Genomic DNA, 23,830 nt, shown 5'->3' with positions numbered 1-23,830 from the left:
AGATGCGAAGGAAACTCCTGGCTTTAAATCCACCTTGCAGCACCTCGGTGCATGCTACACGCTGAGAGGGAGGGAAAAGCCTAGAACAACCTTTGCAGCCAGGCCAAGTTTCAAGTTTCCTTTGCACAGTCAAGAGACACTCTACAGTCAGCAAGCCCATCAAAGAGTGGGAGACAGGGAAGAGCAGCCTGGCCCCCCACACGGTGCATGGGAGATCCTTCAGAGCCAAGGAGAGTGGCAGGAAAGGGAAACATGCCCCCTCCCCCCTTCTACACCCCCTTACCAGGCTGCTGGGACTGCTGGGGGAGCTGCTGAGTGCGCTGGGAGCTGTAGGCCACTGGGTGACTGAGAGATCGGTATTGCTGGCTGGAGTTCGGGTACTGCCCAGGAGGGTAGTAAGAAACCTGAATCTATCAGAATCAAGAAAACATGGTGATGAGAACACAGGAGGGAGTGGGACCAAGAAAGCTGGTCCCCCAGGACCAGTTTTCTCTCTCACCTGGCCTGGCTTCTGCAGAAGGAAACCAACCAGGGCTTTGGCTCTGGCCAGATGATAGCTGGTCAGGGAATCGCAGCCCCTTCCCGCTCCTCCCAGCCTCCACATCCAAGCCTTTCCCAGCACAGTAGTGCAAGAGCACAGTACGCATTATTCTCATCACAGCTCAGGGGAACAATCCTAGAGGTCATAATGCCCTGCAGGACCCCAAAGAGAGCTTAGAGGTGTCAGCCCTGAATCTGGTCACTGTCCCTCCCCCAACACTATGAGTCAGGAACGGCCAGAGGGGTCCCCGGGTAAGCGCCTTGTGAGCTCAGAGGGACAAAGGGACAGAGATCATCCTGTGCCTACCTAGCAAGGGCCTGTGCCCAGCCAGAGCTTGGACCCCTGTGTATTGATTCATCACAAATGAGCAGCAGAAAAAGAGAGGGGACCCACTCCCAAGGAACTGCTCTCTGGACTGCTCCCCAGCAGCCCCTGGCCAACGGCTTTGTGCTGAGGCGCACATCCCCTCCAGGCTTGCGCATGTCCTTACTTGCTGGGGAGGCTGAATGTAGCCCTGGGGCTGCAGCACCTGCTGTGTGGGGGCTGTGTGCCCTGAGGCGGAGTAGTTGGAGGTGGGGATGGGCTGCCCAGGGGTTGCCATGATGAATCCCGTCTGCTGAGGATGCTGGGAGATGAGGGATGACTGGAACATAGCAGAGGAAGGATCCGGTGCTTCCGTAGAGCCCTGCCGGCTGAGGCTGATCTGCCCAAAGGGGCTACTGAGTTCCTCGGCCTGCATCGGGGATAAGTGGGAAGGATGGAGGAGGACAGCATGTAGGACATAGCTCTGCTGAGTAGACTGCAGACCCCTTCTCCCTACTCTGTGGAGGAGCTCGCCCAAGAAGGGTCCCCAGAAAAAAGCCACAGACGAAGAGCGTTCTGCAGGACAGGGGCAGGGGCATGCGAGCTGCTGGGGGGGGCTGAATGCTCAGCAGACTCTCGTGACACGTGGGGCCCCACACAGGCAGAGGCAGCCCCAGCCCAGAGGCCACGTCCCATGGGGCGCGCCGTTCCCAAAAGACCCGGCAGAGACAACACAGGGGCTGACTGAGACCACAGGGCAGCTGTGGCCCCTGGACCCCAGTGCTGGGCACAAGCGTTGCTTTCTAGGGGAGCTCTGGGCTCGCCGCTTGCTTTCCCAGGCTCTACCCAAGACCAGTCACTCCAGCAGTGCCCAGCCCTGGCGGGTCCCACAGCCTCAGGCATCCCACTGCCTTGACCCCACTGCAGCACAGAGCCTCCATGAATCCCCAACCCACTGGGGTGCAGTGTCTGCGACATACCTGATTAGCAAAAGCTCATACAACACAAAACACAGCACATGAGTACAACAGAGACAGTGCAGAAGAGGAAATGGGGTTTATACCAAGTTGTACTGCTGGGGTGGAGAGACTGGCAAGAGGACTTGGGGGCAGGAGCTTGGAGAATACTGAGCAGGCTGCAGCGCTGGGACCGGCTAAGACCAGCAGAGAAGGGAGTGGAGAGAGATTTGGGTGGGAAAAGGGCAGGGGGAGGGGGAAGGAAGATAGGAGGAAGGAGAGAAAGAAGGAACAACAAGGTTAGTCAACTGAGCCAACTGCAAACACACAGAGGGGGGCATTGCAGAGGGTTGGAAAGCACGGAGACCAGAAGGGGGGAGCATTCATCTCTCTGTGAAGACATACAGCCCGGCCAGTTGCTTTGTGGAAGCTGGGAAGGCCGACCATGTCCCCAAAGCAGCTCTTGCCTGGCACGAACAGTGACACAAGTTCACAAAGGCCAGCTACGGCCAACAGCAGCAGGAGAGCCACTTGCCCCCCAGCACAACCTTCGAGTCTCTCCCACTCCACTGCCCGCTCGTGTCTAGCACCGACTCCCAGCTCTCTCCGCAGTCCTTCTTGGCCTTCCCCACAGATCATGTCCTTTTCTTCACTCTTGCCTTCTGTAGGGGCCCCTCTCACTTTGTCACTGGGAGGACCTGCCGACTCCTAACTCAAGCACCATGTACTGTGCTTTGGGCACCAAACCTGTAACGGTCAGCACCGGACTGGTTTTTTGATCATTTGATTTGACCTTTGGTGAAACAGAAGGTGCACTCACAGGGGGGACAGTGCATTTTCAGACCTTTCACCAATAGTCAGGACACGTGAAAAAAGTTTTTCCAGGACCTAAACCATTAGAACAGACAAAGAGTATAAGATGGAAAATAAAACCCCAGCAAGACACAGTGGTCCCACACAAGCTCCAGAAGCCTGCTGTGCGTTCAAACCTCCCGCCCAGGGCACTGCGTTCTGTCCCCACACTTGCTACAGCTCCGGACAGATGCTCCTGCTAGCCTTAGTGCTGGACCCCGGCTACCTTAGGGAGACACCTCGTCTGTAGAACTGTTTCCCTTGAGTCTCAGGATCTTCTGCAAATGGATCTACAGAAGCCAGTCCAGGGCCCAAGAACTTACAAACTCCCCCCCCATTCTTCATACAGACGGCAACACACAGCAAGGAGCTGTTCCGTATTATCTGCAGTAAAAGCTGTTTGAGAAGGCTTGTTTCCTCCTCCCATCCCAGCTCACTGAAAACATTTAGAATCATAGAACAGTCCAGGTTGGAAGGGACCTCACAAGATCACCTGGTCCAATCTTTCATGGGAAAGGCAGCCTAGATAAGGTTATCTAGCACCCTCGCTGTCTAGTTGCACCTTGAAAACCTCTAGCATAACCTGCAGTTCTTTGCTGTAGGAGACATCCTAAGTAGGAGATGATGGACCAGAAAGGATCCCTACAAAACTCATAGGCAGGTGGAGGTCCAGCACTGACATGTTGCTCTGAACAGGACAGGATGGGAGGCTTCTGCAGACACTTCCCATGCACACTACCCAGCTCTGCACCTGCTGAATGTGAGGCAGATATGCTCTCCAAATGCACTCACCAGGGCTGGCTCGCACCCCTTCCCCAGTCCTGCGGTGATACAGGGGCAGCTCTTGGGCTGTGACAGCCTCAGGAGCACAAAAATGTACGTAGGAAGGAGAGCCACGAGTGCTTTTCGGAGGGCTCTGTCCTCAGAAACAGCCCTGCAGGCTGTGGACTGGCCCGAGGAAGGTCTGGAGAATACACCCAGGCACAGCTCCAGGTCTGCCTCTCTCCAGGACATCAGGTGGCCAGCCACAGCATTTCAGCACTGGGGAGCTCAAACTCAACTACTGGTTGTGACGGTCCCTCACCAGGAGGGCAACTGGTTCCAGAACATAACCCTGCCACTCAGCAAAGGGCTACAGAGCCCTGGCCAGGAGGGCTGCTGGCCCGAGTGGATACAGCAGAGGCTGACAAGTTGAGATGTCACAGAGCATCATGATTAGGCACAGCAAGGCTCCAACCTCCTCCTGCTCTCAATAGCATGGAGCGACTATCAATCCATGACAGGCAGCAAGTGCGAGGACACCCAAAGCCCACTGGGCAAGTGTGAGTCCAGGGCACCCTGGGTGTATGCTGGCTCTGCTTCTACCTCCCACCGCATGCCCAAGGAACGTACCGAGCCCTGGATAGCGTGCAGCAACTCACCTGGGATATCATGTGGTTACTCATGGCTGGCTGCTGCTGGGCTGCAGGTGGAAGTCCTTGGGGCTGTGGTGGTGGCTGTTGGGGTGGCTGTGGTTGAGGCTGCTGGGCTGTGCAGGGTAAGAGGCCACGGCTGGGCTGTGAAGAAGGGGACTGGCTGCATGCTTCAGGGGCACCTAGTACCAAACCTTGAACAGAGAAAGGCACGGCAGGGTTGGTACCTGGGAGAGAAAAACACCGATTCATAGATGGGGAGGGCGGGGGGTAGATCCTGTCACTATCTCCTGTACTGCAGCCAGACTGCGTTCTCTGCTGTCCACACGGGAAGCTTCCACAGGGGACAGGGCGAGCAGGCTGCAGGCTAAGCCACTAGTTTGTCTCTGCTTCACAGCAAACCAAGGTGTTGACACCCTCAGGACTCCAGGTGATTGCACCTCTCTCCTCTCTGTGTCCAAGTACACACACCGATCCCCCGCAGCTGCTCACAGCATCTTCTCCTCCTGACCCACACACACCCTGCCCCACACAGGGAAGACCAGGGTACAATTCCTGTCCCAGACTACGGCCATGAAGTGCACAGCTGTTATTCCCAAGAGCATGCTCTCTTCCCTGACCCCAGCCTAGCACTCTCACTCCAAGCGGACAGCCTACACGGCGGTCCCCACGTACAGCTCTCAGATCGCTGCTCTTCTTGTAAACCTTCAATGCTACTCAGAACTGCAGGACAGTAAAGGGCCAGTGCCAGGCTCATACGATGAGCGTGGCCGGCCTCTGCCCATGGGACAGGGCACGCTTGGTGCAGGTGCTGGCAGGACGGGCACAGGGGAGTAAAACTTATCTGTGTTGCAGTTGATTCTTTGGAGGGATGATCCCTCCGTCTTGTCGGGAAAGCACCAGACACAAAGTCAGGGCCTTCTATAAATGCCATGGGCCTTCTGCTGGGAAAAGGAATCTGGCCATCAACAGCAGCACCTGCCTGGTGGAGGGCTCTCCACCCCAGCATGAGGCAGAGACTACAGAAAGAGGAAGCTGCCAGATACACTCATGTCAGCTCAGTACCATAAACCAGTCTGCAGAAAGAAGCTGGAGAGCTGTTCCCAGTCACTGCTCAGTTCTGCAGCTAGGCATGGCCCCTGCTCGGACACCGATACACCACCGTGATTGCTTTGAGTGCTTGTCCAGAATGGAGAAGGGAGTGAGGGAATCCCTTTTCATGGCTACATAGACCCAGCACACACACATCTTTTGAGCAAAGGGCTATTGGGTGGCAGGTTGAAAGGAATTCCTTCCCATGGTAGGAAAAACCATTAGGAAGGAGTACAATGTATGCTGCAGGACACCCAGCTGGGAAGGGCTCTCCTCAGTATTTCTGTCTTGCTTCCAGTTGTGAAACTATTTCTTGATGCCCAGTAGCTGCTATTTAACTAATTCTGACTCTGATCTACTGTATTTCAACAGCTAATCTTCAGGCATTCTGCTAAGACATGGTGCAAGGAAGGAAATATTTTGCTGACAGCTGCCCAGGGGGTGAATGCCGAGATGGGAAAAGAGCCCCAGAGTCCTAAGCACTTCCTCCCCCACAGAATAAATATGAGGATATGGAGGGTGGTGTTTTGGGTGCCCCCCCCCCCCCCAAGTGAAAATTCCTTTGCTCATCCCACCCCCCACTGACATTTCTAATCGTTTGCCATTATATAAAGCCTGGAGAGCAATAGGTTTCTGTTCCCAAGGGAGACCTGGAGGAAAAATACAGAAAGAGGAAAAAAAAAAAAAAAAAAAAAAAAAAAAAAAAGCAGCAGATCTTCTCTTGCTCTGCTTTGCACATGGCTGGGACAGATCTTCAAATAAGTGCTCCCATCAGCTGATGAATCAGTCCCGGAGGTGGTTGCAATAATCAGAGTAAGTGTAGCCCTGAGCACAATGGAAATAGGGTCCCAAGAGATGATGTAGGCACCTTCAAACTGCAAGATGAATGTGTGGTTTTCAAAGTTAGCCTGGGTGCTAGAACAGCAGCCTGGCTGCCTTTTTAGGGCCATCCCTTTTATTTGAAAGGATTCTTGTGCAGCAGTCTAATCGCCCACAAGCACTAACCTGCCTCCCCCCCCCCTGCCCCCGCAGTGAAACGACAGCTCTCAAGCATTTGGGGACCTGCTGCCTTCCAGCGAGAACGGAGGAAGCAAGACAGGGAGACAACACTGGATTTTGCTCATTTGATACCGCACAGCAATTGCAACCAGCTACCATATGGCTCCTCAGTTATCACCGGACCATTAAAATGAGAGCAAAGACCTGTGCTGCCTCTTTCACAAATGCCTTTCACAAGCAGTCGGTTGAAAACAAAGGACTCTGCTCCCCACTGGTAGGAGGGCCGGTGCCCTGCCAAGTGCAGCACACATCCCCTCGGGAAGCTGTTGTCAGTAACAGATTACCAGTGATGCCCCACAAGAACACTCTCCATGCCTGGGCTACCCTTTGTATAGCCTCGATGGAAAAGGAAGAACTCGCCTCAAGCGGGCAAAGAGACTTGTGATCCTTATTCCCTTTGGTGCTCCGGAAACCTTGAGCTGTATTCAACAGCTCTTGAGGAGCTGCAGGCCCTGCTCCCTGTTATGTTTGCTCTCAGGAGTATAGTGAATCATTTTGAGAGAACATCGTAGGCAGATACCAATTAATGTGGTCTTTGTCTGAGGAGGTAGACTGTGTCTGATGAGACAGACTAATTGGTGACACCCTTCCCTGGACCTCCTTTATCGGAAAGCAAGGAAAAGTGCCAAATGGTTCACCCTGACTAAGTCTCCTTAGGCTGTGAGTGATTCTGGGGAGCAGAAAGGAACAGCAACATAACCTGGAGTACAGCAGGGGAAAGAAAACAACAGAAAACTGGTAGCTTGAATTCCAGGGTATGGGACTAAACTACATCCTTTAACTTGGGTGACTACTAAAGGGAAGGAAAACATGACAGTGACTATTGAAAAAGCAGACGATGAACCAACTGGCGTATCCCTGCCGAGGTACCAAACACATTCAGATGATGCCAACCGTGTCCCATGTTAACCAGAATCACTGACCAGAGCACCATGAGCCCCAGTTCCCCAGCGCGAAGGCTACAGCTGCTAGGTGTCCTTTGGCAGAAGGTGTGCAGGGGAAACAGTACAGTACCTGCGCGGGACGGTCTGCTGGCAGTGCTGCCTTTGCTACTCCCGATGCTGTCCCCCCGTGTCAGGATGGAGATGCCACTGAAGCTGCTGGCTTTGGTAACAGGTGGTCGCAGGTTGCGGATGGAGCCATCTGAATCTGTGCTGCTCCACGGCCGAGGCTCCAGCGACTTTATCTCGCTCTCTGTGCTGCTCTGGCGGCTGCCTGAGGCCCGGTTCAAACTGTCCCGGTTGCCCCTGCAGAGACCAGAGGAGTTAGAGCCACCTCCAGTGGGAAGGGGCAGCGGCAGGACCTGCCTCGCCGGGGAGGCAAGCCCAGCACGTCAGCACTCAGCACCCTCCCTGGGCCACAGCTTCCCTGGGCATGCACCGTGGAGGCTCAGACACTGCTGATCTTCCTTGGCATGCGCTGAGCGCTGGCTCCTGGCCCTTTTCCCTAGCCAGATCCCAGTCTGCAAGAGATGCCAGCAGGGTCAGAGCATGACCCCTTGCTAAAACCCTTGCCTCACAACAGGAAGCTTTTAACAGAGGCCTTGAGACAAGGCTGACTGAGATCTTGCGAGACCACTCCATACCAGCTCCATACCAGCCCTGGTAAGGCTTTCTGCCCAGCTGGAACAGCTACATGCTGGGATATTGCTGCGCTCAGAGCCGTGCTCCCACTGACCACCCTCCCTCCGCCTCAGGCCAGGTCTGGCCACAGCAGGACTTTACTGAGTATCAGTAAAACGTCCTGAGCAGTGAGCCTGGTTTATCAGGCCAGCTAAGGACCGTAAGTGCAGTAACGGGTTCCTGGGCCTTCACTGGGGAAGAATGGTGAGGAAGGCAATACTGGAAGGGATGGATGCTCATGTAGCGCCACAGGCTGAGCCTGGCAGCACCTCCACACAGTTGTGGAGGGGAAAAGACAGGCTTGGAAGGAACTTCTGAGGTGATAACCTGGGCTGCTGGAAGCATGCGAGAGCCGAAGAAAATACATCTCTTGGAAAACCGGTACGATGGTTATATCCCTAAAGAGGTGAAGGAATTGGACTGTGCAGCCTCAAATGCCAAATTACAGTTGCCCTAACAAGCACCACTGTCAAGCTCTTGGGCTCCCTCCAACCTAAACTCTGAAGGCTGCTCCTGGGGATGTTCAGAGAGGAAGGGGCAGTGTTTGTGTGGAGAAGGGGCATGTCACGGCTTCTGTTCTGACTCAGCTGCAAACCTGGGTTCCCTGAGAACTCAGACCCCCCTATCAAGCTGACTACTGCTAACCCAGCAGCATAATGGCGCTGCTTTTCCTACAAATGCTCTCCAAACTCTAGGCATGCTACCACACCCTGGCTCTCAGAGAGCACTGCCCTAGCAACTTCAGCCATGCCCTTCTCTCCATCAGCCTTACTACGGACTGTTTCCAAGTGCCTCCACCAGTAGAGAGCTCTCTGCAATCAGATCTGTGCTTCAGCAGCATTAATACAGGACTTCCAAGCGAGTGAAACAGGCAGCCGTACAGCTCTGAACGTCAGGCCTTTGAGGGCACCAAGTCTCTGGAGTTCACACAGACATCACCTCCAGCACCACCGAGGGAACCCCAGCCTCCTCTTGTCTATGGAGATAGAGCTTGTCTATCTCCATTCAGAGCTCAAAGTGGTCCCGAAGCCCACATATCCTCCTTCCCCCCACTACAGGAACCACAAAACAAAGACAGCAGGTTAACCAAGCTCTTTAGGGACTGGGCACAACAGTCAGAGAAGCTCCTAGTGCAGCCCTGGCTGCAACTCAGCTCCTGAAGCTGCAATCGCATCAGCAATGGTTTTTTGGCCACTTGCTGGGTGAGTTTTACTACAGCCCCATGGCTGATCTGAAAATAATAACCCCTGCCTTGAACACCACTGCCACATGCAGATGCCAGGACACAGTCCCCGTAACTGCACTAAGGACACGCAATTTTCCATGACTGTGTCCCTCCAAGGACAGCCTGAGCCACGTGATGGACTGAGGAGAGGGGCAAAGCTGTTCCTACACTTGCTTAGATCCTGCTGTCCTGTTCATACACATCTGGAGATGCTTCATCTCTAGAGCTTTGGCTATCAAACAAGACGGCAGTGGGCATTCTTTATTCTCAAACCTTCAGCCCCCTCCTGCAGCAGGGGTATGCGCGAAGCAACTTGTCAGGCTAACTCCATCCTTCCAGCCCTTTAATCCACAGGAAAACTACTTAATAAGAAAATGCTGCTCAAACATGTTCCCAGTGCCCTCTGCAGCATACTCTAGTTGAAATGGAAGCCCGAGATGCTTCATTGCCACCATTAAGTAATCCAGCCTTTATAATCAGGGATTAGGGACAACCCCACCTTATCTGGATGCTGATCCTGTCACTGTAAGAGCAGGGCCTTTCCTACCCTTGGGAAACAAGAGACTGGCTTGAAAACTTCTGGAAACCTCTGGCTTCCCCACTCCTCCCTGCCATTCCCACCTTCCGCCCCTCCATTTCAGTTGATGAATCAGCAAAAAAGGACTCAGAAATTGATGTTGCAAAAAATACAACTGGAGTAACTTCACAAGCAGCCATGCATGGGGCAAACTTACTCAGCAGGACAATGTACAATGTAAGTCACACAGAGATACCTAAAAATCTGTCTCCGTTTGTGAGAACTAGAAGAAAAGCCTTCTTTGGAGATTCTGTCGGTTAACATCAGAAAAAAAGCATCATTATAGAGTCATGCAGTCCTCTGTAGAGAAAGCCAGAGATACAAACAGTGTGTGCTCGACAGTACTAACCTGCTGTCAGTGAGATATCCATTCTGGCCAGTCTGGAAGCACGGAAAGGACATGAAGATGGGAAGGAAAGAAAAGGGAGACTTAGTAACTTCGAAAGCAACAAACGCAGGCAATTTCAAAGCAAAGAGGAGAAAAGCACTAACAGTATGGGACTCAGACACAGTCTGTGTTGCGCATCAGTTACATGGTCACTCAGGAGTCTTGCTGAGCCTTCTGCACAGCAGTCCCATTTGGTTCTCCATCCAGGCCCATTAGGAACTGCTCCTGACACCTGCAAACCTGCTCTTTTTCAAGAGTTTGCAAATCTGAGTCCTCAGCTCCCTGCTTCATTGCTCTAAGGCAGGCTTGACAGTAGCTTTGTCAATGGAACCATCAAGGCCAGACATACAAGGGTCCTTGTTTGCTAAATGCAGGCACAATTATCAGAGCCATGAAAAAATAGGCAGGGGGCTCAAAGCCAGCCCAGCCCACCCTGTGACAGTCACCCCTGCCTCTGGAAGTCAGACGCACAGCGCTGGCTCAGCCCATGAACACAGAGCAAGGGTAAGTACGAGCCCACTCAGCGTTGCGCTAACATGGGGCAGCACCTGCTCTAGTCCGGGTCTACAGGCAGAACTGCTTACTAACGTGTCTGGATGGCCTTGGGCCTGTGCATGTAAGACAAGTCCATGATCACAACTGGCTGGAGAGTCATCAGCTGAAGCTTGGTGACTTGACTAGGGACTCAGGTCAGTGGCTGCCTTAACGTCCTCCTTGGGCAGGCACATGGCAATTCCCATTAGGACAAATGAAAGGTGTCGTCCCCAAGACGCTCAAAAGCAGCAGGCAAGGAGCTGGACTTTGAACATGATCCACGGCAGATGGGCACTTGGAATTGTCCCTGATTCCATCATTTGCCACCTGGCATAGCATGGAGAGCTGCCTCCAGCTGGCAGACAGTACTCAACACAGCAGAGCACAGCAGCCTCTCTGAGCCAGACGTGAGCAAGGAACACAGCTCCGGCTTAGAGGAGTTCCACGTAGGGAGCAGAGATCTCAAGGAAGCAATAACCAAGCTGGACACTTTGTAAGAAAGACAAACGTACTGCCCAGATTCATCTTGTAAAGGCACAGAGCCCTGCCTGATACTCCAAGGCCAGCACTGCTTGGTCAGGAGGTTGAAGCTGCAGCACTGGAGAGAAGCTGGGGGAGACAGCTGCTGCTCCTTTCGGGTTCATCGACCGATTTGCTATTCATCCCAGAAATGCCACTGCACAAGCTTATAATCTTGCTGGGCAGCAAGGAGCAAAACTGCCTCCTGTCAGTCCCCACGTCTATTGCCCCCCTGAAACAAGCAATTTAGGGAAGGAGCAGACTGGTGAGTGGAGGTGTGGTCTCTCTATCTCAGTGTCTTAGACATCTTTGTTAGGAGCTGGAATTCAGTGGTAGATACCAAGAATACTGGGAAATTTGCAGAAAAGGCAATGACGAGATCTGACCTCTGAGTATACTCAAGGACACCTTCTGCCACAAAGTTCCAGGAGGGTACCTGGCAAGTGAGTCATCCAAGCTTACCTCTCGTGCAAATATCCGCTCCCTGACCCGCTGATACTCTTCCTCTCGCTCTTCTATAGATTTGCTCCTTCTCCCATCCTGCAAGGGGAGTCTCATCTGAAGGGACAAACACATCTCAGCGGGTCAGCAGTTGCCAATGGGAGCAGGGGGCGCAGTCAGCTGCTGATATTTTTACGTAGCAGTGTAAGTGGATGTGGATTACGGAGTGTGTGCATGATGCCTGGATGCAATGACACAGCCTCTGCCTTTGAACCTACCTTCGGGACACCTATGTCTAGGGATGAACATCCTGGAGGTCTTAGTGCACTCCACCTCCTGAATCAAGCACAACCACTCTGCCTGAACTCTGTCTGATTCGGAAAGGACAGATCAGGAATATCACCATGTGCTTCTGAAAGACAATCTGTTCCCAGGGGTCAAAAGCTAAAGGCCACTCTTTGGAGCACATGCCAACACAGCAAACTCCTGCTCAGTCATGGATTCTGTGCTTCATGGGTAGCTGCATCACCTGCAGAGTGCCACCACGGGGAAACCAGAAACTGATACTGATTGCAACGACCAGCTCCCCATCCTGACGACTTAAGTTCAGAAACATGACCCAAAGCAAGGGACAGTGGTATGCTGGGGTGATGTAAAGATGGGAGCTACAAGAGCAAAGAGCATGAGATCCCTGGTGAAGAGGTCTCCTGTCTCTTGCCCCGTTTTTGATGTTCAAGATTCTGTCTGACACAGGCTGGGAAAACAGCCCCAGATGAACAAGCTAGCTCTGTGTTACGGGTGTGGTGCCACCTGTGACAGCCCAAAGGCAGCCAGAGATTCAGGAGGGATTTTAGCTCCGATGACTGGCAATGCTGCTGAGCTCAAAGCGTTTCATTTTGCCGATGGTTTCCTTCCAGCAGCACTGCGAGGTCCTGATGACTTCACAGCTTGACTCGCTGCAAGCCCCGGGGAGGGGTGGGAGAGATGCTTGGCAACACTCAGCTCTGGGGCATTTCCAAGGAAACCTTAGCAAAAGGCTTCACCTTAAAGCCTGGCCCAGCCACCAGTCGATATTCAGGGTACAGAAAAGTACCCCCCATAGAATCCACACAAATTCTTCATGTATTTCCACAGTATTCTGTGAAGTTTTCATGATATATCTAGATGCTGCTGCTTGGGTGGGGTGGAAGCTTCTATTAAAGGTTACTGCAGGAAACCCAAGAGAAATTTAGAGTTGTTCTCATCTTAGAAAAGTCACACTTGACTTTCACAAAGTATGCATATAGCCCACTGCCAGCCCTTACCTGATTATCATCTCGGTCCATGCTGGTATCATCTCGTTTTAGAATAAATCTCTGCGGGAACTCTGCATTCTTCTCATCTTTGATGTGCTCAGAGAACCTCTGCTCAGGGCTGCAGGAAGAACCAGACCTTGTTAGAAGGGCAAAAATAGGCCTAGAACTGTCTTTCTAAAATCTCTGCTGTTGCTTTGCAGGGAGTGAGAGGGTGTGCAAAGATGTTTGTTCTGTTCAATCTCTCCTCTGTCTGATGGCAACAAGAGCTCCTGCCCCTTCTCTGAGAACTAAAGAGAGCTAGGAAGGGTTGCAAATACATATGCTTAGGACTGGAAGTAAAGGATTCTTCTCTTCTAGAGAGGGGACCTGCCCTTCTCATGCAGGCAAAAAACCGTGGTGTGGAATCCACCCTGCTCTGGACCATGCCAGCGCTCTGTGTCTGTGGGTGTCTGGGAGTCACGTAGCACCATGCAGGAATGGGAAGGGGATGCCAGCCCAGTTGTTCTCCCTCCCTCCCTCCCTCCCCCTTACATTCGTGTGTTACTGGTCTTGTTGATAATGACCGCCTTCCCGGTTTGGTCAACGTTATGGTCCATGCCAAAGTAGGCAGCTACCCGGTGCAGCAGCATCCTATGGTATGAGGTCATCTGAGGGAACTTCTTAAACTGATTGCTGAGGAGGGAGAAAGCATTAGAATTGGGAAGACCTTGAAACAGACAATGATAATCTGACACCAAAAGAGAGAACAGGGTCAGAGATGCCTTAACTAGATCAGACCATGCCACCAATCCCGAGCAGTCAGTCCTGACTCAAGTGCTGCTTCTCACACTGAGTGTGATCATGGGCTTACACTGCTCTGCTAGACAGAGCTGGGCTGATTCAAGGGCTCAAGCTGAACAGGCCCTTCCTGAAACAAGACCAGCTTGTGCAGAAATCCGTGTTTGTTTTAAAGCAGGAACAGGAGCCCAGGAGCCAGAATTAGTACTTGCACTGCGACTTCCCTGATCCTATTAGGTAAAGCAGTTTGTAAGCTCTGCCTAGTCTATCTCACATTCTGGGATGTGAATCCTGCTCCTGGTTTCTCCACCCCAGTTTATGCTAGGAAGAGCAGCACAATGGCACTGATCGCCTTCACAGGAGGATTATGGTGTTAAAGCAATTGATACTCGACCAATATGACAGTCAGGAACCTTCTGTAGGGACAAAAGCGGGTGGAGGATGAAGTTGAGAATGGGCTTCCTAACCAGTGTGTCCAAAAAGACTCCCTTCTCCCTTGGGTACCCAAGCTCCTAGATGTACGTTACAAACCTCTTTTGCTTGACACAAACTTGATGATCACTTACTTGTTATCAGTAATAAATTCCAGAATCTCCTGTTCTAACTTTAGTAGCATCATTCTGTCCCTGTCAAGGAAGGAAAAAAGAAAAGGCCGCTTTCAGAGACAGTGAAACACAGCTTTCTCTGCTCGGTACCACCCTCCCTGCAACAGAGAAAAGTCACAAAAACCTGGAGCAAGCAACATTATTAACCAGGCTTCAAACATCCTCCACAGGAATGAACTGAAAAACTCCACATTTTTTCATATATAGTAAATTAATTGCCAGGTTTTTTTCAGTTTAAAGTTGTTGTTTTGCTAACAGTGCTTGGTTTTTGGTAATATTGAATCTCTGCTCTGCTGGAAGCTTCACTGGTAGAGACTCCAGCTTTGCTATTCCTATCCCAGGGTTTGGCTTGATTACATTTGTTACTGACACAGCAGCAGTTCCTTTAGAGGCTGGTATTTGACAATCATTTATAGAAAGGGTTTTAAAGCAATCAAGATTCCTTCCTGCTTGCATTCAAACAAATTATTTTCCCTCTTTTTCTCTCTCTGTAACACACAATTACATGTTTTGATTGACTGCAGTATATAAAATTACAGTTGTGCTTTTTGTTTCGACACTGCCCCAGCCCTAGTAGCACACTCAATTTCAAAAAGTAAAACACACTTTCAGGTACTTTCTCTCGTTGCTGTAGTCCCCCCTCCTCCCAAGGCACATGAACACATACGTACACACATGCACACAAACACCACAAGTTTAAGAGTCAATCAAAGCAGCATCAGTCGCCAGGTACTCCCTCCCTTAACTCCATCAGCAAGTAGTTTTACTGCCTAGGGACCTACCGTGGGTTTTTTTTCAGTGTATTTACTAAAAATTCATGCAAATCTATTCCAGTGGAGTCTGTATATTCCTGGCTGGAATCTGAAACAACAACAGCAGCAGAGCAAATTAACAAAACACTGCAACAGAGCAGACTGAAGGGGTGTGTCTTGCTACATGCATGAGGATGACATCCCCACACTGCTGCCAGAGGAAACCCAGTTTCATTCTCAGCATCGACTCTTCACGACAGGAAGAGAGGAAGAAAAGCCCACCTTGTCACAGAACTGCACAGCCTGCCACCCGTACGACCTGGGCTCTGAATGCAACCTCTAGGTCAAGTTTCTCAATCTGTAAAATAGGGACTGTATCCCCCGTATACCCTTTTCCCTGTGGGCAGCAGGAGGGTCAGTACGCTACACACATGGCACTAGGAGCACAAGGGCCCGTCAGGAGGATGCCAGAGAGGGAGACCTGATCAGTTCATGGAAGGAAACCTTGCCCCTAGAACCAACCACTCGGAGCACACTCTGGATATTCCACGCTGGTACAGGAGGCCCCTGCTAGTGTAGTATACCGTACTTTTGTACAAGCAACTTCTGCACCTTTGATCCTGCAAGCTATTTAACTGGAGAGCCCCACTGGCCCCGTTCCTCCCCTCTCCCCACATCCTTTTTAATTTAAAAGTCATCACAGAAAAACCAGTAACTGAATCTGCACTGCTGCAGAGTTCCTGTCTGTACAAGGATTCAGATGCAATTTGCTCAGCAGATTAAATGTGTACCTTTTAGCTGCTTCTATGCCCCAAAATCATAAACGTAGGATCATACAACAGCAACTCAACTCATCTCCTTGCAACCTCACATCTTGCCACCTATGGCAGGTTTTTTAAAATCAAATCTAAACTGAAAGTTAAAGTCTATACAGTGGGTCTTCTTGGGTTTGCACTTGGACATTTTAAAAGCCACCAGATCACTATAAACCATGCAGGAAGCCTGCAAGTCTACTGGGGTACATGCCAATCTAGAGGCCATCCCCACCCCCCATCCCCCCCATGCTCTGCTCCAGAAAAGATGATATAAAACCGACACATTCCTGAGCAGTCACCAGCAGAGATAACCCCTCTGCTTCCAACTGTACCACTGGCCAGCAGAACCCTCAAAGGCAGCAAGACAGGACCTGCCCTGTTCAAATGAGCACCTGACCTCGAGACAGCATTTTCCTTGGTGCCTTTTCTTTATTCTTGTCTTTTTCTTCTTTCTCAGCCCCATCTTTCGTGGACTTTTCCTCTTCCTTGTCAGAGGGGCAGCTAATGTGCAACTGAATGATGTCCTGGAACAAAACAAACGAGGCTGGTCTGAGTCACTTGGACACTCTCTGGAATTGCTGCCGTGGCTGGAGATGTTGGCAGCCAAGAGAGGCACCGTGGAAAGGCAGGGGATTCAGGTCACAGGTCTCAGAGACATTTCATACGAGACCCCGTTCCGAGAGCAGACAAAGCAGTTTCTCTCCCCACCCTCCTCCCAGCCAGAAGCCTTCAGCAGGCTCTGAGGAGACTCTCAACATTTGTCACTGCTGGAAACCTGCCTCGCCTGGATCACCTCGGAATCTAACTCACATGCTTCCCTATTTGAAGCTGATAAAATGCTGTTACATTCTGGACTCAGGAGTGCCTAAGGTGAGGTAGGTCCTGCACCGTTTCAGTAAGACTCTACTGTCTAACCTGGGAAGAGAAAGGACATGAGGAGAAAACAATACACAGCAAAAAGCCTGTGTGGTGTGATGAGTGGTCCGTGTGCCACACAGGGCTTTCTGATGTGTCTTTTCATCTCCTCTCTTGAGTTGCAACTGCCCAGCATGGCCTGAGGATTCACTCTGCTCCATGGGAAGAAACATTAAAACACCTGTAGGATTGTCAAACGTCAGATGATGCGCTGCTAAAATTCAAGCTAAAACCGACTATGAGACCACAGGCCTTTCCCCACCCTTCTGCCTTTATGCTAGTACAGTTCCATGGCACCATAATACAAGCTTATGGTTTAAAAGTCCTCCTAGTGACCCTACTGTACTAAGTGACACCCAAACAAAAGACAGGAGAGCAGCCTCTGGAGCCGGGAGCCTCAGCAGAAGGAAGGCTTAGAGGCCAGGTACCCTACTCACAAGGGCATGGAGGTCTGGGCAGCACTCAGCCCTGGCACAGGCCAGGTTTGTCCTCGTCAATGGGAAGCAGTGTTGAGGTCTCTCAGCTAGCACCCCAGACCCAAGCTGGTGACTCTGCATGGTACAGTACTACACCAGCTCAACAAAGATGGGCTGTAGCTAGCATACACAGCACCATTCTGTGTTTCTAAAGCTTGTGTGGGCAGAGAAAGCTCAACCCATCTGCTCTTGCCGGGGCAGACAGGTTCTCTGTGCCTCCCTGACTGCTTCCCACCTTCAAACTTCAGCTTCTCTGTCACAGCCCACAGATGGGGGATTATCCCTGCAGAGCCTATGTATCGCTTCTCTGTGAGCTGGCTGTTTGCATAAAAACTTGCCCCAAACGTGGCCAAAACCCCAGGGGCTTTGTGAAGGCAAAGTGCCGTTCCATTTCTAGGGGCATAAGCCTGCCCAGCTTGAGTAGTCGTGGGTGCCCAGCGAGTTGATGCAGATGATTCCTCGTAAGAGAAGGGTTGTGACCGCACACATAAGAGCAGCGCTCACAGGCATGACCATTTCCTTCAAAAGCAGCCTCTTGCGGGAATTCTTGGGCACAATTCCAGGACAGAACATTACTTTTAGCAAGACGTGGATTTTCTGGGCTTCCATGTGCCATAGCTTGTCTCATTCTAGGCTTACCTGGGTCTCCAGCAGCCCGTCTACAAAGGGACTAGACGATTCTTCACATACAGCCAAACTCCTAACCAGTTTAAGCTTTGAATTAGACTGGAGAAGGAAAAGAAAGAGTACAGTTAAGACACCCCAGTCAAACTGCACACACTTAAGTAGACGCTGCTGCATTACCAAGCCACTCATGCAGTCACTGTTAATTACACTGCTGAAAAGGAGGACTACCAAGCCAGCTTCTTGCAGAAAACAGTAATATACAAAGGCCTAGAGTCCTAGAGCAAATCAGTTATTTTATTCCTTCAGCCTTTGATTAAGATTTGAACTAACCACATTTTAGGTGAGAAAGTTCATTGCCTTAATTCATGCACTTTTTGACCTCTTCAGCCAGAGCAATTCCACCCTCTTCCCTCCTGGCCACAATTAAAACCATTAACAAAGGATATAGCTGAAACCAATCATTTTATTGTTTTGTTAGGATGTGAAGATTGTTACTGTTCTTAACTAAAAGGGTGTCATCCCATTTACACCTTGTCTCTCTGACCTGATACCTTTGGTTATTTTGGGTGATGTAGTAGTGCTTAGGGAAAATGCTTAAAATAAAACCTACACTTTTAGGACTCTTGGCAAGTTGACTCACTTGGGTGACAAACAGGAAAAAAAAATAAAAAAATCAACTAGTCATATGAGATCCCAGGCAGCATCAACAATATGGCGAAAGACCTGAGGTGCACAAACACATTATGCCCTAGGTATGGACAGGGCAGGAACTGGAATCACAGCCTGTTCGGGTACTACACAGAGTCCTGGCCTTTAAGACCAAATAGAACCATTAGAATATTTTTTCTGAATTCTCTGTAGCTCATAAGCAGCACATCTCTTTCATACATTACCTTCAATCAAACCCAAACCCAGGCGGAACCCCTGTTACAAATTTAACTGGTCTCCCCCAGCTTCCATACCTCAGGGCTGAACCTGCCTTCTTCATCTGGGTTTGAACTTTTGTGAAAGAGGAAAAAAAAAAACCAAGGGGGACACAGAACGATGGACCTTCATCCTCCCAATCACAGTTTTAAAATCAAACCCTGAGCAACCTAGTCAGACGTCACAGCTGGCCCTGTTTTGAGTCAAAGTTTCATTCAAACCAAATGGATCCTTGTGGGACTAGACGGACTCCTGAATTACGCTATATTTCTATAACAGCCATGAATTTTCCAGGTGTGGCAACTTTTGGTAGTTATTATCAAAATTTGCAAAGAAAACCTGGAGCTAAGACTAAGAAAGGTAAAAATAGAAATAATAATAAAAACCCCATCACACAATGGCTGCGTTTTTACCCCAAGATTTTGCCTACAAACAACATTCTAGAACAGTGGTGTCCTGGTGCTTGTTACTAGCAAAAGTTTTGGATTCGTTAACAAGCATATGTGCCATTGTTATGGCAGATAACGTGGCATCCCCTGAAAAAATGGGCTTTACATGAAACCAGACAGTTATACCTGACTCTGGTTTTTAACTGGAGGGTGTAACAGGCCAGTGCACTGTGCTGTCCCCTCCAGCAACACCTCCAAATTTCATTTCTGGTGTTTTGTGTGCTGGGGGGAGGACAGGTATGGCAGTTAGCAGCAGCAAACAGTTCCCTCATGGGTAAGCGTGCGTTAAAAAGGAGCACTCGTACTCCAGTGCATGGAAAGTTACTGTCCTTGAACCATCACGCCCTGCATGTTGCTTCTGGAGACAGGAAAGACTTCTCAACCGTCCTAAGGCTGGGATAACAACTCAGCTTGGAATGGCCAGAAGAACAGGATGTCAGAAGAGGTCATACCTTGGCTCTTTTTCTGGCATGTCCATGACTTGAAGTTCGTCTCTGTGGAGAAAGCAAAGAGCAGGCAGGAAGCTTAATCTGAATGTGCACACTGTAAATGGTATTTGCCATGCAAGGCAGCACAGCACCGAGCCTGTAAAGTAACTCCGAAGAAAATCTCTACCCGACAGCAATGGAAGCACGTGCGAATAGGAAGTCCTGGCGAGCTGTCCCGTCAGGCCCCAGGTGGGCAAAAACTGCTTAAGAAACTTCATGCGGATTAGACCCAGTTCCTGTTTCTGGCAGAAGCAGTACGACCGTGGGATCACAGGGCTTGCAGGTGGAGGTGCATGACATGCTTCTAAATGGGAAAACTAGAAGTCTAGCATTCCTGGGACACGAGGAAGGTTCTAACACAGTGGATCATAACAGATGCAGTGCTGCTCTGATTTAAGACACAGAGTCATCTCTTAACCCTACCTTCTAGGAAACCTTTCCCCATCCCACATTACAAAGCGACTAAAGTCAGGCTCTGAGCAACACTAGTGTCTGCTCATGCCGTGGTTGAACAAATCTGGCAACAGCCACCAGCTTTAAATGCAGAAGCACTCAGCAGGTTGTTGTTGAGGGTGGGCACTTCAAGCTCAACACTAAGCCAAAAGCACATGCGACAGGAGAGCAGAGCAGCAGGAATGAGTCCCAGCACTGTCCAAATGATGCTTGCCCAGATTTTTTTTTTCCTTGCTGAAACGAAATCCCAAAACATTCACTTCCTATTTGGGCATTTTTAACAGCAGCAGAGCAACAGCCAGGCTCCATTCTTGAAATTAAGCTCTCCCTAGGATGCCTTCACTTAACAATTATGTCACTAACTGATCCTTGGGTCAAAGAAAGGAGTAAGAGCAAGGTAACAGCCATGGGACCAGAACCTAGGGACTGAGCACAGGTGCCCCCAGGAGCACATCAGTCTCATTTTCTCTCAGACTCAAAGAATATCTAAATTACACCACTCTGAGCAGAACGGAATTAGCTAAAGAGAGCACCCTGTGAACAACACAGTCTGTACGGCATGGTTATCCCCTTGGGAGGTGGGAGCACAGGCTTAGGCCCCTTTCAGAAGGGTTAGCAACTAGCTTGTGTTTGCAAGTACGAGAGGGTCCAGCTCTGCAAGCTGGCAGGAGGGACTACCCACTTCTCTGCACACCTACCTGAGATTCCTGGCGCACGCTGACATCCTCCCCACCGTCCTTCTCCACCTCCTCCTTGCTTGGTGACCTGGATACATATTTGGTTTTGTTCACGGATTCCTCAACCACCTTTTTTTCAGACTCCTTCATTATTTCCAGAGATTCCTGTGCTGTGTTGCTGTTTGACATCTTCAGAGCCCTGCAACGTAGCAACGGGCACCTGCCAGACGAGGTGACAGAACGGGTAGAAGGAAGTCAGGGGGTGGAGAAAAGTTTTGATCTGGAACATAAACTCTTGCACATATAGATTGTAACTTTCTTGTAACTCATCTTGTGCACAAAGACCTCAAACTAAGCATTCCACTAACAGCTGACCCACTCATCCCCTTGGATGCAGCCCCCTGCAGCACCTGGCTCAAGGGGACCTTGCAGAAGATCGGTGATTCTCACCAGGACTCTGGAGACACTAGCAGGGCTGAACAAAGCCTCCCAAGTTACACAGAGATCTCCAGTGCAGGCACTCTGCCCTCTAACTTCTTCATGAGGGTAGTCCTAACACTAGCAAACATCCAGCAGGTGAAATAAGCTACCAAAGGATGCATGCTCTGCCCCAGGACAAAAAACCCCAAACCAAAACAAAAAAAACCCCACCCAACCCCCCTGATTTTTCCCCCCAAATCCCAGCTCAGTCCTCCTTGCAAGGAGTCAAAATTCCAGTGAGAAAACAGCCTCGGATCCCAGACATTGCTCTGGTTCTTCCTGTGAAATAAGGTAACCCCCGATACCTTCTTTCTAGCTGCCCATGGTTAGATACTTCAGGAAAAGTGGCAGTCAAACAATAACACTCAAATTACAGATCAAAACAAAAAAAATGCTTCCCGACAAAGTTGCGCTTAATTGCTTCCTTTTGACTAGCGAGAACACAGGCAGCCCACAAAGACCCTGAAACCACCTCCGAATTAGAGCGGAATCTAGACAGGGCAGCAACATGCGCCTCAGTCTGCTGACAGTCTTAAATGCAAGCAATGAACACGTCACACACCCGTTCATCAAGTTAAGTGTTAATTCCAAACTGATTGCCTAGAATAGAAACGTCGGCCCTCTCAGCTAACTCGGAGCAGGCTTATTTGAGCTTAAGTGAGGGCTAAACCAGCTCATGTAGGACCACAGAGGGATTCTGGTACTGAGCAGCACGCTTGCAGAGACGCTGCCTGCGCAGAACCCAGTGTTCATCCTGGTGACAGATGAGGAGGCTGGATAAAGGCTGAATAAAAGGCAGGCCCATCGAGACAAGTTTCCAAAAAGAAAAGGGGAAGCCTAAATTTCAGAGAGGCTCAAACAAAAGGTCTGGGCACTGGAAAACACAGAGGATGTTTAGCTTGTTTTATTAATTACTTTGGCAAAACATGGCCAAAAAAAGTCAGATCTCACAGAGATTTATCGACTCTTGGCTCTGTATGGGAACTACTAATATTCATTAACTAATTCAACTTCATTCCCCTTTAATTTGTGGGGCTGCTGAACATAAAGCATGTATTTGACTCTTACCGCAATTACTGGAATCAGTTCCAGATACAGAAAGCGAGAGAACGCAATCAACTGCTTCTAGTGCATGGATCCTTACAGGGATTTATAACAAACTTTTAAAGGCACCCAGGGCAGATGCCCTGTTGTGAATGGGAAATGCTGTGCGTTACAGGCAAACCCCTGTGGCAGGGCTGCAGCCAGAGAAACCATGGTACCATGCAGCAAGTGTGCCTGGAGATGTCAGCACTGCACTGGATCAAAGAGAGAGGACGGGATGCTTACTGACCGAAGGAGGAAGCTATCATCACCTTACCTTTCCTGCACACCTACCATCACCTGTTCTAGACTTGCGATGAGCTTTCCCTGAGCAGTAAGACACAATGCTGTCAGTTCAGAGTCACAGATGGGAGAACCAGGAAAGGAAAGAGTTACTTAATCCAAGGCCTCGATGAGTAAGCGGCACCTTGAGGTTGTGTGGGAAATATTCCTGTTGACCCCAGTAATTCACAGAAAAAGGGTGCAGGAAAAGCAAAAAAAGGTGGCACAAATGAAGCTGACAGGGCCGCACTGTCCGGTTTAGGCACAGGAACCAGTAAGTTTCAAGACAGACACATGTACCCATAGCAGAGTGACTGTGGATGCAAAGGGTTGAGATAAGTAAGCAGATACAGGCCCAGCACTGTATGAAAACAAGTGATTTCTCACTAAAAGGAACCACTGGAAGATCCCAGCCACTGTTCATGCATGTTCACTCTGGATTAGGAAGGTTACAAGAAACCCACTGTTAATTCCGTAAGTAACTTCCTATGTAGCACACCTGAAGCGTTAAGGTGAGCACACAAGGGGCCAGCAGGCTCTTCTCACCCGAGGGGCAATACTGAACACACACCACTGGGCAAGAGCCCCGTGCCCGCTGTGGTGCTGAGCCAGGCTCCTTCAGCCCAGCACCGTCACGCTGTACCAGGCAGGCTGTCCCCAGCCAAACTGGTGGCTCCTGGCAGAAAACAGCTGCCGCCGATGGCTGGTTACAAAGAGGCACCAGAGAGCAGCCTGGCGCCGACTTTAGCCTTGCAAGACGATTCTGCAAAAACCTCTCCCTTCAAGCTTCTAACAATCTCCAAGCATGTATGCGGCCTCAAATGCCAGGTGGAGGAGAGGGTGAGAGCACCTCAGTCTGCTGTTGTGAATGCTGATCACTGCACGCATCACTTGCTGCTCCCCCCCCTTCCTGGCACAATCCCACAGGACAGTGTGAGCACCACCGTGATGCCAGGGGCAGGAGCCTCCTGGAGCATCCCTCCAGGAACCAGCTTCCCTTGGGAATCACTGAGGCATCTGTCCTCCAGCTGCAAAGGACTGCCATCCCGGCAGGCTGGGCATCCAGCAGCCGCCAACAGGAACCACGACCGAGCTCCCAGGTTTGGAGCCAGCGTGTGGCATGGGGCGGTGAGCCCCATGGGAGGGAGGTGTGCTCTGCTGCAATGCCTCTGCCAGGAACTAGGTCAGAAAAGGAAGAAGGAGCACTTGCT

At 50.5% G+C, this 23,830-nt stretch overlaps 1 protein-coding gene across 15 annotated transcripts in view; it reads right to left on the bottom strand.

Annotated features, from left to right (window-relative positions):
- The window catches only part of R3HDM2 (R3H domain containing 2), a 61,582-nt gene that overhangs the window by 5,703 nt on the left and 32,049 nt on the right, over positions 1-23,830 (bottom strand). For 8 of the 15 annotated variants that reach the window (XR_003558656.2, XM_055696625.1, XM_055696623.1 and 5 more), the window contains 15 exons: positions 20,796-20,994; positions 19,609-19,650; positions 17,796-17,882; positions 16,163-16,289; positions 14,981-15,059; positions 14,160-14,219; positions 13,348-13,488; positions 12,826-12,934; positions 11,543-11,638; positions 9,989-10,020; positions 7,230-7,462; positions 4,074-4,291; positions 1,908-1,997; positions 1,032-1,274; positions 284-410 (listed from right to left, as the gene is read on the bottom strand). Coding sequence is in view for 14 of the 15 variants with exons in the window: in XM_055696623.1 (XP_055552598.1) it covers positions 284-410; positions 1,032-1,274; positions 1,908-1,997; positions 4,074-4,291; positions 7,230-7,462; positions 9,989-10,020; positions 11,543-11,638; positions 12,826-12,934; positions 13,348-13,488; positions 14,160-14,219; positions 14,981-15,059; positions 16,163-16,289; positions 17,796-17,882; positions 19,609-19,650; positions 20,796-20,994 (1,883 nt within the window). In the remaining variant the exon portion in view is untranslated. The remainder of the gene's footprint in view (positions 1-283; positions 411-1,031; positions 1,275-1,907; positions 1,998-4,073; positions 4,292-7,229; positions 7,463-9,988; positions 10,021-11,542; positions 11,639-12,825; positions 12,935-13,347; positions 13,489-14,159; positions 14,220-14,980; positions 15,060-16,162; positions 16,290-17,795; positions 17,883-19,608; positions 19,651-20,795; positions 20,995-23,830) is intronic. The other 7 variants (XM_027800395.2, XM_027800394.2, XM_027800397.2 and 4 more) reach the window with 7 other exon arrangements.

Source organism: Falco cherrug, chromosome 19 (genome assembly GCF_023634085.1).
Source record: "Falco cherrug isolate bFalChe1 chromosome 19, bFalChe1.pri, whole genome shotgun sequence".
NCBI lineage: Eukaryota > Metazoa > Chordata > Aves > Falconiformes > Falconidae > Falco > Falco cherrug.
The sequence above is the reverse complement of the archived record's forward strand: the minus strand, read 5'-3'. Positions and strand labels throughout refer to the sequence as shown.